The sequence below is a fragment of the Monodelphis domestica genome, chromosome 4, assembly GCF_027887165.1.
Source record: "Monodelphis domestica isolate mMonDom1 chromosome 4, mMonDom1.pri, whole genome shotgun sequence".
NCBI classification, from domain to species: domain Eukaryota; kingdom Metazoa; phylum Chordata; class Mammalia; order Didelphimorphia; family Didelphidae; genus Monodelphis; species Monodelphis domestica.
In genome coordinates, this window is record NC_077230.1 from 22,247,712 (window position 1) to 22,263,767 (window position 16,056).

At 42.9% G+C, this 16,056-nt stretch overlaps 1 protein-coding gene across 2 annotated transcripts in view; it reads left to right on the forward strand.

Annotated features, from left to right (window-relative positions):
* Positions 1 to 754: 754 nt before the first annotated feature.
* Positions 755 to 16,056, forward strand: part of C4HXorf38 (chromosome 4 CXorf38 homolog) — a 28,382-nt gene continuing 13,080 nt past the window's right edge. Inside the window, exons 1-2 of one of the 2 annotated variants that reach the window (XM_016433363.2) lie at positions 755 to 3,931; positions 4,777 to 4,911. In XM_016433363.2, coding sequence (XP_016288849.1) covers positions 3,893 to 3,931; positions 4,777 to 4,911 — 174 coding nt within the window. In that variant the 5' untranslated portion in view covers positions 755 to 3,892. The remainder of the gene's footprint in view (positions 3,932 to 4,776; positions 4,912 to 16,056) is intronic. The other variant, XM_007493341.3, reaches the window with a different exon arrangement.

The following is a 16,056-nucleotide window of genomic DNA, read 5'->3' on the forward strand; positions in this document are numbered from 1 at the left end:
AAGTAAAGTTTAAGGGGTCCTTGAAATATCAAGGTACACCTTCTTTAACTGCTTTTTTCAAACTAAGACCAGGGAGAACCATCCATTAAAATGTAATGCTTTATTGGGAGAGAGAAAAATGTGGGACACCACCTCAAGTAGGACCTAAAAAAACAGGGAAAATCCCTTATTTATAGGAGAATCCTGATACAATCAAGCTTCCCTCAAGGGATTATACCAGAAATAAAGGACTGGAATGTTATACGAAGAGGCTTTCTGGACTGGATTACTTGGGAGTGGAGGATGTTTTTCAATGGATGCAAAAGAATTATTCCAGCCTTGGGGTTTGACCACCTGGGAGAAGCCTGAAACAATGGGATCTTTGGGTGCTTTGGGGTCTAAGACTAGGTCAGTCTGGGGCCTCCCTAAGGCGAGATCCCAGAGAAACTCCTAAGATCCAACTCTGACCCCTTAAGAGGCTGTAAGGCCTTTGTTGTGCAGGGAGATGAATGGGGATGGGTGAATCGGCAGCTTTACTAACTTCCACAGGATAATTTATTACTATTCTTAAAATACATCTTGAGAATAACACTCATTTCTTGCTCCACACAAGTTCCATTTGGATGGTATTTTGGATGCCAACAGGACACCCGAGTGGAGATGTCCAGGCGATAGTGGTGTGTTCAGAAAGAATGGAGCTGGATGTATAGATTTGGGAGTCACCTGAGGAGAATACCAAGAGAGAAAAGGTGTTTCAGAATGATCAGGTCTTGGGAATCTGAGGTGGATGGATGACCCAGCAAATGAGCAGACCAGGGCCAAGAACTATAGGATTAAGACAGGTAGGGAGGAATAAGATTGGAAATAGCATAAAAATGTGAGGGGGGCAGCATGTGGCTTCTAATGAGAAACCAGTTGGCTGGAATGGAGCATCAGCTTTTTGGATGAGAAAATCTTTTCCAGATAGGTACTGTCTGGTCTCCCATGGGACACTGATGATAACAAGTACTGTGATCTCAGAGCCTGTTGAGGGTTTGCTTTTCTTTCTTGGAGTCTCTTCTTGTCTGTGCATCTTTAGAGTTCACAAATTTTCTCCTATGAGGCCACTTTTTTGCTGCTGTTACTGGTGTGGAGGCTTCTAGCAGTGGCCACTCCCCATTTCTAATTTGGTACGTGTGTTACATAAAAGAGGCTATTAAATGAAGGCGTTGACCCTAAGTACATGGGCTTTACTGCCGGGTCTTTGCAACATCTATTTTAAGGAACATCTTGTTCAAAGACAAGATGTTTTTAACAAACCGCCACTTTGCATCACCTTGGGCAAGTCACAGCCCAAGCTCAGAATCAGACTGGAAGGAATTTTAGAGAACATCTGGTCACATTTTTTAATTTCCCAGATAACACATGGCCCTAGAGGTGCTTTTCTGACTTTATTTCTGAAGACCCAAGGGATGAGATTAGGAGGGGGCAACCCGGGTTTGGATAGGTGGGCCGAACAAAGCAGAGTAGCTTTGGGTCTTTAAAACAATCGGTATCCAGTTGTCCTCTGCACAGAGCATCAGAGACACAGAGAGAGGAATAGCCAGGAAAAAACCAGAATAATTTCATACATTTTTTAAAGCTTATGAGTTAGGCCTGGGGCTTGGGTGCGAGGCATACAAATGACCTACTTATCTAAAGGACCCCCTCCACCTACGGTTTCCTTTAACTTAAACCGCCCCGGTGCCCAGGCCCCGGATGAAACCCACCATCCCAGCATAAACCTCGGAGGGAGGAGTCATGTGAAGAGCATTCTCTCTCTTTCGAGAGGGGGGGGAGGGGAGGGCACTGGGTGTGGCCTATCACACAAACCCTATGTTTACGGAGGCCGTGAAACCTAGTTTTGCTTAGCCGCTTCCCCCAGCTCCCCACCCCCTGAATCTTTGTAGCTGGGGATGGAGACGTTCTTAAATAAAAGCAAAGTGAAAGCAAAAGGTCCATTTAAAAGGATTTTTAAAGAAAATAAGTCCTCTTCGGGCTTAAGCCTTCAGATAAAACAAAGAAACCAGCAAGGTTTGGTCTTTTTTAAAGCTAAACAAGACATTTTTCCAACGGATAGGAGCATCTCGGGCTAACCCGGCGGAGATTTGGAAATGAGAGGCCCGACCGGAGGGCGGGGAGGGAGATCGAGGAAAAGGCGAAGCCGAGCTGGGGACCTGGAGCGCCCGAGTTAGGGGTGGCCGACTCCTCCCCAGTCCCTCGAAACCAAAAGGACGAGCATGCGCACACTGCCTCTGTGCCATTCCCTGGACGCTAACGGAGCTCGCGCGGATGGTGCTGTCGGAGTTGGCCTTGCGCCTCAACAGCGCGGAGTATAAGAACTGGGTCAAGGCGGGGCACTGCCTACTGCTGCTGCGGGGTTGTCTGCAGGACTTCATCCGAGCCGAAGTGGAAGCTTTCCACCGGCTCATACTAGCCGCGACCCCCAGCCTGGGCCCCCGCGTCTCCTGCCTCGGAAGCGTGCGCTGCACCCCCCGTGCTCGGCAGGTGAGAAAGGCGTCCTGGGGCAACGTTTATTCGTCGCGCCGTCTTCCCCCATTTCCCTTCCCACTCGCAGCCTTCGTCTGGGGCTGCTCCGGGTCTTCCTCTAGGGACGTCACCAGTTTTTCTCCAATCCGACGGGGGCAGCCGAGTTGGCCAGAGGAAGTGATGGACCCCAGACATCATCTCAAGCTTTCCGGTGTCAGACATCCTCCCACTTCCCTCCACAGACTAGTGCGCCTTTCAGCAGCTCCTAGAAACTCCAGGAGAGCTGTCCTTCTAACCTGTAACCTCCAAACTCACGTTTCCTACCGCTTCTTGGACATCCCAAACTGGATGTCTCCAATTCCCGAACGGAACTCATTCTCTTCCTGTCCTTTTTCCCTCCCCTTCCCCTCTCCCTCCTTTTTCTATGACTGTGGAGAGCACCGCCATTCTCCCAGACACTGAAGCTGACCACCCAGGTGCCGTCTTGAATCCTCTCAGATCTGACTCCACCCCTTACTTTACCGTCTGCCAACTTCCGCGGCATCCCTCACTTCCGGAGTCAAGCCCCTCACACCCCGCCCCCTCCTGCCTTTCGAGCCTTTTTAGGCCCTCCTTCCCCGCCTCTAACCCCTATATACTTCCTGTGCCATCCGGTGACCGGCCCTCTTTGCCGCTACTGTACGGGCACTCCCTCTCCAGGCTGGGCATTTATTTGCACTTGCTGACCCCCCATCCCTGCAGCACTCTTCTTCCTCATTCCTACTGAAGTGAGGTAAACCAAGTCACTGACCGGAAGAATCTCTTTTTTCGGGAAAGTAGAACTCAGAACTGAGCTCTCTGGGCAGGTCAGCCGGCGCAGCCTAGTTAGAATCCAGGAGAAAAGAACTCGGTCGGTGCGGGCAGCTGGGATGGGAGGTAGCAGGAACGCCGAGTGCCCCGCGCCACTCGCTCCACCCAGGTTGCGTCATAATGACCCCCCTATAAGCACCACGGTGGCATTTCAGCCCGGGGCAGCTTTCCCTGCGAAGGTGGCCCTGGCCAGTTAGGTATGCATTACTAATAGGTCATACGGGTTCCACTCACTGGGTGACCGGACTCACTTTATGAAGTGCCCCTCTTCACTATCTTCTGGAATCCTTCAAGGCCCAGCCAAAATCCCGCCGAGAAGCTTCTTCCGATTCCCCTCGATGCCCCTGGATTGCTCCGGATGTCCTGTGCATCCCTTTTTTGTAACCCTTCCCTTCCCCCTGGGAGTCAATACTGTGCATTGGCTCCAAGGCAGAAGAGTGGTCAGGGCTAGGCCATGGGGGTCAAGTGACTTGCCCAGGGTCACCCAGCTGGCAAGTGTCTGAGGCCAGGTTTGCATCCCATTTTAACCTTTGAACCGATTTTACATCATTCAACTATGAGGATCACCTTTCTTGCCTTCTTGGAACAACCTGAGGTTAGCATGTTACAAGACCCTTAATAAATGCTTGTCAACGGGCTTCACCTTAAGTCCCAAGACAGCCCCAGGTCCTACATTCATTCATCATCTTCCCTGGTAGAGGCTTGCTTGTCTGGGGAAGCCGGTGGTCAGTGGCACTTACTACCGCCCTCCATGGATGAGACAGGGATGAGGTGGGCTACCTTGCCCAGCATTAGGTGGGCACATTTTTCATCAGAGGCTTTAACCAGCGCATCAGATACTGAAAAGCAGCAATCTTCCCCCAAGCCAACTTGCTTTTCAACTGCTGGCTAAGGTGCTAAGTGTGGGAAAAGAGCCCTGGATTTGGGGTCACAGAACCCAGGCCCAACTCCACGCTCTGACCTTTCCTAGCTGTGTAAACAAGTAGCCATCCCTGGGCCTCACTTTCTTTATAAAGTAAGGAGGGTTGGAAGCAGCTGGGTAGCTCTGTGGATTGAGAGCCAGGCCTAGAAATGGGAGGTCCTGAGTTCAAATGTGACCTCAGCCACTTCCCAGCTGTGTGACCCTGGGCAAGTCACTTGACCCCCATCGCCTAGCCCTTACCACTCTTCTGCCTTGGAGCCAATACACAGTATTGACTCCAAGACGGAAGGTAAGGGTTTAAAATAAATAAATAAAGTAAGGAGATTGGACTCAATTCCTCCAGTCCCTTCCAGATGTAACGATGATCTTTGGGAACTGAAAAGTGATAGCAAAGACCTGCCTAGTCCCCAAGCATTTATGAAGCACCTACTGCATGCTGGCCACCCGCCAAGCAAGCACTCTGCATCTGCAATTACTCTGACCTCCTTAGACCATTTTCCTTCCTTCATCCCTTTCAGTTTCAGCCTCAGTGTCAGTTGTGCACAGAATGGAAAAGGGAGATTCTGAAACATCACACCAACAGAAATGGAGACATCTACTGGGGAAATTGCAAACCTGAGCGCTGGCCTTTTGACCCCTGGGAACTGGCAAAGGTAATGTCTTCCTCTCTAATTCTCTTTCACAAAGACCTATTTATGGTAAATAGCACGAGGGAGCAAAAGATGTGACCCACATAGAGGGCTGTGGGCCCAGATAGGGAGAATCATTGGGATTCAGATCAACTCAGTCAATCGAGTCAATAAACATCAATTAAGCACTTGTGTCAGGCCCTGCGTTCAACCTGCACTTATTAAGCCCCTTAAATATGTACGAGGTACTGAGAATATAAAGACAAAAATGGGACAGACTCCAACCTATGGGAACATACTTTCTACTCTGGGGATACACGCAAACAACTAAGAGATACACAGACAGACTGATGAGGGATGGATAGAGAATAGAGAGATGAGGAGGTAGCAAGATAGATATGTGTATGATGAATAAAGTAAAGAAGAAGGCAGGGATGGGGGGCATTAACAACTGGGGTAGTAAGGAAGGGCCTTGTCTTCGAGCACTCCAGGTAAAGGGGAGAAGTCATGAAAAGGCACTTAAGCAGGAAAATCTAATGAGCCTGGAACCAGAGAACAAGGGCTTTAAAAGGCCCAACAAAGGGGTTTGTACCTTCTCCTAGAAGGGAACAGTTGACAGAAATGAAGGGATTTCAGCTTGGCATTAGTGTAGAGGATGGATGAATGAAGATAGAATTATGCAAAGAAGTTCCATTAGGAGGTTTCTGCACGTGATCTAGGTGAGGAATGACGAAGGCCTGCATTGTATTGATTGTAGTGTGAGCAGAAAGATGATGGATACAAGAGGTCCTGCAGAAGCAACTTCCGGACAACTAATTAGATATAGTGAAAAAAGTCAAAGAGGATTCAGGCTGCAGACCTGGGTGGCTGGAAGAAGAGCGATGCCTTACAAGCAGAAGTCCATTATATTTGATTGTACCTCACTGTATCTGTCTCTATGTATAAGTTTCTCCTGGTTCTGCTAGAGGAGGGAACAGTTTAGAAAGAGATTAATTTCCTTTTTGGACATGCTGAATTGGAGATGACTACCACATAATTGGAGATGTAGAACTGTGCTCAGAAGAGAGAGGAAGGGTTTGCTATGTAAATTTGGTGTTTCTACGCTGAGCCAGCTAGGTGGTACAGTGGATAGTGCCAAGCTGAGACTTCCTGAGTTCGAATCTGGACCCAGACACTTCCTAGCTGTGTGACCCTGGGCAAGTCATGTCACCTTATCTGCCTAAGTTTTCTCATTCGTAAAATGAGCTGGAGAAAGAAATGGCAGACCACTCCAGGATCTCTGCCAAGAAAACCCCAAATGAGGTCACAAAGAGTTAGACATGACTGAACTTATGAAGCATAGAGAAAGAAGACCTAGGACACTGTAATAATTAAAATTAAAATTATGAGGTTGATAGTAGCTTAATAACTTTATTAAATTAAAGTAATAGGAGTAGGAAAGAGAGGGAAAGGTAGGAAAGAAGTAGAGAGGTATTTAGCTTACCAATCTATTGGCTGCCATGATGGATTGAAGCTAACCTTCAACAAGGATGCATCCAGTCTCCGTGCTCCAGCCAGAAGCCCCCCAAAGACCTCCCAGTCTCCATGTATAAACTCTTTTCTCCACCCACTAGCTCTCACACATCATATCTCAAGAACCAATCATAGTTTCTTAATTTGCCTGGGCCATCCAGGGGGGCAGTGCCTATGGAATCAGTTTCCTGTCCCTTTGGTTCCTTGGTTCTTTTACTTCCTTTCTCTGAGGGCTTATCTATACCTGAATTTACTCAGTGGTCTTTGACCTCGAGGTCACTGAGAGATGTGACACAATGGAGAGAGAAATTCTCTTACAACCACACCCACACAGAGGGAATAGGATGTAGATAATGATTTGGCAAAGGAGACTGGAAACAGTCAGACAGGTAGAAGACCACCAAGAGAACAGTGTAAGGAGCAGAAATGTAAGGGGGTTTTTATAAAAGGTTGGGCTGGATTATTTCGGAGTAGGGTCACCAGGAATTTAGTCAAATTCCTAAGAGATTTATTTTAACAATTTATTTATAAAATATAGAAAGAGTGAAAGTAAGAAAATCAGAGAGAGGATAGGGTAAGATATCTAGCCTATGCACTAAGTATTTTGCTCCAGCCTCTGGCTCGACCCAGGCAGGGCTAATTAGCCCTTAGCCGGAGGGGCCTCAGCCTTGAGCCGAGGACTTGGAGATGCAGGAAGCCTCTCTCAATAGGGTAGGTCTCTCCTGAGGTTGGTCCCTTCAGAAAATCCAGGAAAGGAGTCAGCCTTTTTCACTCACCCCACGTGGTAGTTTTAAGGAAAGTAGAAGCAGTCAGAGATCCCCCGTCAGCTCCTCCAAAGGCAAGACCTCCAAAGACCTCTTCACAGGAAGTTGTTGGCATTTTTAAAGATCATTCCTTTTCATTCTTCCGTTTTATGTGTATCCATTACAGCTAAAGCTTTGCTTAGGACTGCCCAGGGAGTAGTCAGTTGATTCTGATTTGTCACCCACTATTGCACATGTGGATCACAGACCTCCCCCACTCAAGTATAAGTGGGGTGTATTCACTTTTGGTGATTAAATCTAAAAATGGGCAGGAGAGACTCAATCCCATCTTCACAATTAAAACTTACAAAATGAATTAATGATGAAGTACCTATTAAGGGTTTAGTACTGTGCTAAACTGGGAATGCAAATAAAAGTAAATTAGATAGTCCCTGTCCTCAAAGAACTTCTATTCCAACGAAGACAGCACCCAGGGGGATGGTGGACAGAGAGGAGCATTTAGAAGTCCTAGAGAAAGGTGATTGGAATCCTAAGATAATTAACTGATACTTCCTTTCCAGAAATAGTGGCATTGGTCACTATTTTCTGGACTAGAATTGGAACTGGAGGAATTGGAGAAGTCATGTGGTGAATGTTCATAACTCAGAAATTATAGTTGAAGAAATGGGAGTCTGAGCTCCCATTTGAAAGAGGAGAGGAGAGCTCGGGCATCTTGCCTTGGAAATGGTTACGAAGATGGCCTGGTGAGGAGGGAATGGCCAGGGGAATAAGTAGTCACCTGTCTTGGGTACCAAAGAGAGGTCACAGGTTACAGTGGGATGAATGGAGAAAGATGGACATGGAATTTAGTGAGAATATTGGCTACCCAGAGTGAGCCTTCTCAGAAGAATGACGGAGCACAAAGCCAGGTTGAGAGTCTGAAAACTGAGTGGAAAAGAAGCAAAGTCACCTCTCATCCTCCTCTGGCCCTGAGGGCCCTCCTTCCCCCAAAGTTTTCCCTACTGCATTTCTTCCACCCTCTGCTGTCAAATCAATCTTCCTATTCAGTAAATTCCACTGGTTCCCTATGACTTCCAGGATCAAATGTAAAATTCTAAAAAATATTTAAAAATATATTCATTCAAAACCGTTGACAACCCAGTTCATATCTCCCTTAACAGACTCCTTCCTTCTTATCAAACACCCTCTGTCTTACCCCCAAACTCTGCAATCTAATGACACTGGTCCCCTTGCTGTTCCCTGCACAATACACGCCATCACCAGACTCCCAGCTTTTTAATGAGCTCTCTTCCTCCCCATCTCTGCCTCCAGGCTTGCCAATATTCCTTCAAAATCCCATCTTCTATGAGGAGCTTTTTCCCTTCTTGCTAGTGCCTGCTTTCTACTACTATTTCTAATTTGTCCTGCATAGATCTTGTTTTGTTTTAAATTTTTTGTTTAATTTTATTTAGTCAATTTAGAACATTATTTCTTGGTTACAAGAATCATATTCTATCCCTTCCTCCCCTACCTCCACCCATCCTGTAGCCCACGCACAATTCCACTGGGTATTACTTGTGTCCTTGATCAGAAACTATTTCCATGTTGTTGGTGTTTGCACTCGGATGCTCATTTAGAGTCTATATCCCCAACCATATCCCTTCCACCCATGTAATCAAGCAGTTGTTTTTCTTTGGTGTTTCTACTCCCACAGTTTTTCCTCTGAATGTGAAGAGTGTTCTTTCTCATAGATTCCTCCAAATTGTTCAGGATCACTGCATTGCCACTAAAAGAGAAGCCCATTGCATTCAATTGTACCACAGTGTATCAGTCTCTGTGTACAATGTTCTCCTGGTTCTGCTCCTCTCACTCTGCATCACTTCCTGGAGGTTGTTCCAGTCTCCATGGAATTCCTCCACTTTATTATTCCTTTGAGCACAATAGTATTCCGTCACCAACATATACCACAACTTGTTCAGTCATTCCCCAATCAAAGGGCATCCCCTCATTTTCCAATTTTTTGCCACCACAGAGCACAGCTATGAATATTCTTGTACAAGTCTTTTTCCTTATGATCTCTTTGGGGTACAAACCCAGCAGTGCTATGACTGGATCAAAGGGTAGACAGTCTTTTAACGCCCTTTGGGCATAGTTCCAAATTACCCTCCAGAATGGTTGGATCAATTCACAACTCCACCAGCAGTGAATTAATGTCCCAACTTTGCCACATTGCCTCCAGCATTCATTACTTTCCTTTGCCATCATGTTAGCCAATCTGCTAGGTGTGAGGTGATATCTCAGAGTTGTTTTGATTTGCATCTCTCTGATTATAAGGGATGTAGAACACTTTTTCATGTGCTTATTAATAGTTTTGATTTCTTTGGCTGAGAACTGCCTGTTCAAGGGATAAATGTCCCTTGAACATTTATCAATTGGAGAATGGCTTGATTTTTTGTATAGTTGGTTTAGCTCTTTATAAATTTGAGTAATTAGACCTATGTCAGAGGTTTTTGTTATAAAGATTATTTCCCAATTGGTTGCTTCCCTTCTAATTTTGGTTGCATTGGTTTTGTTTATACAAAAACTTTAATCAAAATTATTGATTTTACATTTTGTGATTTTTTTCTAGCTCTTGCTTGGTTTTAGAGGCTTTCCTTTACCAAAGATCTGACATGTCTACTATTCTGTGTTCACCTAATTTGCTTATAGTTTCCTTCTTTATATTCAAGTTATTCACCCATTCTGGGTTTATCTTGGTTTAGGATGTAAGGTGTTGATCCAAACCTAATCTCTCCCATACTGTCTTCCAATTGTTCCCAGCAGTTTTTATCAAATAGTGGGTTTTGGTCCCAAAAGCTGGGATCTTTGGGCTTATCAGCTGCTGAGGTCACTTACCCCAAGTCTATTCCACTGATCCTCCCTTCTCTTAGCCAGTACCAAATTGTTTTGATGACCACTGCTTTATAGTATAGTTTGAGATCTGGGACTGCAAGGCCTCCTTCCTTCGCATTTTTTTTTCATTATTTTCCTGGATATCCTTGATCTTTTGTTCTTCTAAATGAACTTTGTTATGTTTTTTTCTAATTCAGTGAAAAGGTTTTTTGGTAGTTCAATGGGCATGGCACTAAATAGGTGAATTAATTTGGGTAGGATTGTCATTTTTATTATGTTAGTTCGTCCTACCCATGAACAATTGATGTTTTTCCAATTGTTTAGATCTAGTTTTAATTCTGTGGAGAGTGTTTTTTAGTTTGTTCATATAGTATCTGTGTTTGTCTCAGCAGATATATTCATAAGTATTTTATATTGTGTAGGGTGATTTTAAATGGAATTTCTCTTTCTAATTCTTGCTCCTGAAATGGGTTGGAGATATATAGAAATGCTGATGACTTATGTGGGTTTATTTTGTATCCTGCAACTCTGCTAAAGTTGTTGATTATTTCGACTAGCTTTTTGGTTGAATCTCTAGGATTCTTTAAGTAAACCATCATAACATCCGCAAAGAGTGATAGCTTGGTCTCCTCGTTGCCCATTTTAATACCTTCAATTTCTTTTTCTTCTTTAATCGCTACAGCCAGGGTTTCTAGTACAATGTTAAATATAATAGAGGTGATAATGGGCATCCTTGTTTCACTCCTAATCTTATTGGGAAGTCTTCTAGTTTATCCCCATTGCAGATGATGTTGGCTGATAGTTTTAGATAAATACTGTTTATTATTTTTAGGAAAGGCCCTTCTATTCCTATACTTTCTAGTGTTTTCAATAGGAATGAGTGTTGTATTTTGTCAAAGGTTTTTTCTGCATCTATTGAGATAATCATGTGATTTTTGTTGGTTTGCTTGTTAATATGGTGAGTTATGTGGATGGTTTTCCTAATATTGAACCATCCTTGCATTCCTGGTATGAATCCTGCCTGGTCATAGTGGATGACCCTTGTGATGACTTGCTGGAGTCTTTTTGCTAGTATCCTATTTAAGATTTTTGCATCTATGTTCATTAAAGAGATTGGTCTATAGCAGTGGTTCTCAACCTTTCTAATGCCATGACCTCGCAATACCTCATGTTGCAGTGACCCCAAACCAAAAAATTATTTTGGTGGCTACTTCAAAACTGTAATTTTGCTATAGTTATGATTCAGAATGTAAATACCTGATATGCATTATGTATTCTCATTGCTACAAATTGAGAGTTTGAGAACCGCTGGTCTATAGTTTTCTTTCTCTGTTTTTGACCTGCCTGGCTTTGGAATCAGTACCATATTTGTGTCATAAACGGAATTTATTTGGTAGAACTCCTTCTTTGCTTATTCTGTCAGATAGTTTGTATAACATTGGGATTAGTTGTTCTTTGAATGTTTGATAGAATTCATTTGTGAATCCATGTGGACCTGGGGATTTTTTCTTAGGGAGTTCTTTGATGGCTTGTGCAATTTCTTTTTCTGATATGGGGTTGTTTAGGTAATCTATTTCTTCCTCTGTTAATCTAGGCAATTTATTTTTGTAAATTTGACTATTTTGTAAATAGTCATCCATATCACCTAGATTGCCATATTTATTGCCATATAATTGGGCATAATTTAATGATTGCCTTAATTTCCTCTTCATTAGAGGTGAGGCCTTACTTTTCATCTTGGATACTGTCAATTTGGTTTTCTTCTTTCCTTTTTTTAATTAGATGACCAGCACTTTGTCTATTTTATTTGTTTTTTCAAAGTATCAGCTTCTAGTCTTAGTAAATCAATTGTTCTTTGACTTTCAATTTTATTAATTTCTCCTTTGATTTTTAGGATCTCTAATGTAGTCTTCATCTGAGAATTTTTAATTTGTTCACTTTCTAGTTTTTTAATTTGCCTCTATGCCGCCATCTTGACTCCCATCCTCCATAGATCTTGTTTTGTATGGTTGTTTTCATGTTGTCTCCCCTTTTGGACCGTGAACTCCTCAAGAGCAAGGATTGCCTTTTATCTTTCTTTGTGTCTCCAACATTTCTCACCATGCCTGGCATGTAGTAGGTGCTCACTAAGTGCTTATTGACTGAGTGAATAGCTGTGGTCCCCAGAACATTTTGAAAGCTTTTGTTTTAGAAATTAGTCAATTTCCCTCCACAGTTACATCTAGATTCTTCTCCTGAAATCTTAAGATCACGTTGTTTTTGTTTGTTTGTTTTTACATACAATGCACTTTTAATAGGAATTATTAACACAAATTAATGTCAATTATTGACATTTCAGCATCACTTTCTTAATTCTAGAAATAAACAAAACAAAAAATCCAACCCTGATGTATAACATTTACCTACTTCCAAAGTGTAGCTGCTTACACTGAAAATTTAACAACTTCCATAATCCATTTAGAACTAGGTCCACACTTCTGCCTTTTCCCTCCAACTCCATTCTTTTTTAAGATCATCAAAGCACAGCAGAAGTTCTTTGAGGACCTCTATTTAATAAAAACTCTTTCTTTGACCTCTAATGATGGTAGGGTTTGGAGGGGACACATGTATCATTTCCCCATATTAGAATGTAAACAGCATATCTAAGTTTAGTCCCTTACAGTTATTGGTTTGTTTGGGTTTTTTTTTTTGAAATTTTTTATTTAATTAATTAATTTGGAATATTTTTCCATGGTTCCATGATTCATGTTCTTCCCCTCTCCTCCCACCCCCTCCCTTAGCCAACAAGCAATTCCACTGGGTTTTACATGTGTGAAGACCACATTGTTGAGAATGGCACAGGGCCAGTAACAACCCGTCTGAACCTCAGAAAGAGTTTTGGGGGCCTTGCCAAATGGAAAGCACCTTAGGGCCAAGAAGGTCATGTGGGTTCCAGCACCTGTTCCACTGACCCAAGACGAAACTTCTGATGTGTCTGATAGAGGCACTGTGAGGTTTCCCATCTCCTCTCCATCTGTTGTGTGGGGGCATCACTCATTGTTCATTGCTAGTTCTTGTCCAAGATAGAATGTTTGGATGGATCCGCTGGGTATCGTGATCTAGCCGATGGGCCTTCTTAATCCCAGGGGACTACTTGGCCTAAACTTTGAGTGGTCACAGCTCCGTAATGTTGGGGGGTTTGGCGTCAGGAGCAGCTGAGACATCTTGCCATCGAGGGGGTTCTTGACCTCTTTTATGTCAGGGGTCCCTTGGGGAGTCTGGCAAAACCTCTGTACTCCTTGTCAGAGGAATATTTTCATATAACTGAAGTGCAAGCTTTCATCTAGAAGTTAGTAAAAAAGAAAGATGTGATTTTCCCCCCATCCAGGTTCATGGACCTTCTGAAATCTCTCCATGTTTAAAAACCCCTGATCTAGGGGACAGCTGGGTAGCTCAGTGGATTGAGAGTCAGGCCTAGAGATGGGAGGTCCTACGTTCAAATGTGACCTCAGACACTTCCCAGCTGTGTGACCCTGGGCAAGTCACTTGACCCCCATTGCCTAGCCCTTACCACTCTTCTGCCTTGGAGCCAATACACAGTATTGATTCTAAGATGGAAGGTAAGGGTTAAAAAAAATTAAATAAATAAATAAAACCCCTGCTCTAGAGGGCAAATACCTGTTGTGGATAGCCTCCATGATGGCAGCAAATACTTTTGGTATGCAAACATCTCCTACTATATATAATACCTCTTACTTCATACTAATAATCAGAAGACGATAATCCAAAGTCAAAGAGCCTAAATTTGAATCCTGATTCTGCCTGAGGACATTGGACCAGATAACCTGCAAAGTCCTTCCCAGATGTGATAATGATTCTGTAATTTGTGATTATATTGTTATGTCTTGATAATAGCAATCTCGTATGATTGTGACTATAATAATTAAAATGATGAGACTGGTTGTAGCTTAATAACTTTATTAGATCAAAGTAGGAAAGAGGGAAAAATAAGAGAGAGTTAGAGAGATACTTAGATTTCTAATCAGTGACCGCCATTATGGGGCTCCTTACAACACTCCCCCACATGTCCAATCTGGTCCTCCACAAGCATGCAAAAGACCCTCACTTCCTCCTTGGCTTGGCTTATCAACTTTTTTCTCCACCCACTAAGTCACAGGGTACATCTGATAGTTTCTTAGCCCAGGGGGCTATCCTGTGGCTACATCTGGATATTTTTTGACCCTTATTACTTCCTGTCTCCTTGGTTCTTCATTTCCCTTTTTTTTAACCCTTACCTTCCGTCCTGGAGTCAATATTGTGTATTGGTTCCAAGGCAGAAGAGTGGTAAGGGCTAGGAAATGGGTACGTGGGGGGTAAGTGACTTGCCCAGGGTCACACAGCTGGGAAGTGTCTGAGGCCAGATTTGAACCTAGGACCTCCCATCTCTAGGCCTGGCTCTCAATCCACTGAGCCACCCAGCTGTCTCCTTATTTACCTTTTTCTAGTGGCCTGTTTATCTCAACTCACTCACTGATATTTGGCCTCAGATGATGTCATGTGAGTGACATAGGGAAAAAGGAGAAATTTACTTTAGACTTGACCAAGGCATGGGAGCCACCTTGTTGGACAAGAGCCTCTAAGACAGTGTTTTGCTCTGCCAAATCAAGTGTTTAATATCATTAGCAAACAAGAAATACAGTGGGATCTTATATTCTCTACACTCTTTAGTCATTCATGTCATAGTAAAGATGGAGAGGCCATGTCGTCAATTATTTGTGCAAATTTTTTTTAATTATTATTTTTTGTTATTATTACTTGTGCAAATTTGCCCCTTTCTTTTCTCAGGCCTTCCAGAATGCTCTTAATGCAATTGAGCAAAAGATTTGGAGAGATGAGGTTGCTATTGATGCAGTAGTTGTTGACTTCATTTTCCAGCGATTGGGTGATTTTTACCCCCATGTGGTTATTATCCTTTCTTCCCTTTCAGATGTCTTGAGAATTAATTGATCCCTCAGAGTCGACCCCTTAGCACAGACCTCTTCTGGGTATGCACGATCGAGCCCAGCCGTTCTGCCCATTTTTTTATTAGTACATTTTCTACTTCCTCACATAAACCCTATGTTAAAATTAGACACATGGCAGGTACACTGTGTTTTGGAGAACGTTTTAACAGAAATCGTGTCTTGGTCCTTCTCTTTTCAGTTTTCTTTTTAGCTGCTTTTCAAATAATTTAGCACAGTGCCAAGTTTTTCTATAAACTTATTCCTTGATTCTCTGTTTTTCACTGTTTAGTGAGCCGGTGCTACATAGACTCTTCCATCTTCCTCTATAAGATTTTACAAGAGTTTATAACCTTTACCAGCATTGCCCTTAGCTACTCTTTTCTCTTCCCTTGGCAAAGAGAGCAACTATTTCCTGACTAAGGAAATTTGCAGGCTCTTTTGGTCTTTTCCTTATGGTAATTGATATACATGAAGTTAAACTTCCTTAGGAAATGCTGAGAGTCTGCACACTTAAAAAAAAGGCAACAATAAGACTTAAAAACATAATAAAACAGTATTGAATTGGGGAGAAGAGTCTTGGGACTATTCCTCTCATTGACTAGAGAATCTGTGTGATTCATAGATTTCACCTTTTCTATGATATTGACGTAGGTTTAAAAGAAAAAAAAAGCTGAGTGATGGAGTGAATAGGAGAGAAGCTAGACTGTTAGCTTAAAATAGCATGAACATTTTATGGGACACTACTCTGTGTGTGTGTGTTATTATTTAAAATATATACTAAAACATCCAGTAAAATTTAAGATTATATTATATATATATATATATACATAGTCTGATGCAGTGGTTGTTGCCATTTTCTCGGTCTCATTGTTCAATAACTGTAAGGTACATGGTTATCTCATCCCTCCCCAAAGGGTTTATTATCCTCCCTTCTTTATATCTTAAGAATTAATCCTTCAGAAACCATAAGTAAATTGGGTAAACACAGAATAGTATACATGTCAGACCTTTGGGAGGGGAAAGGCTTTAAAACCAAGCAA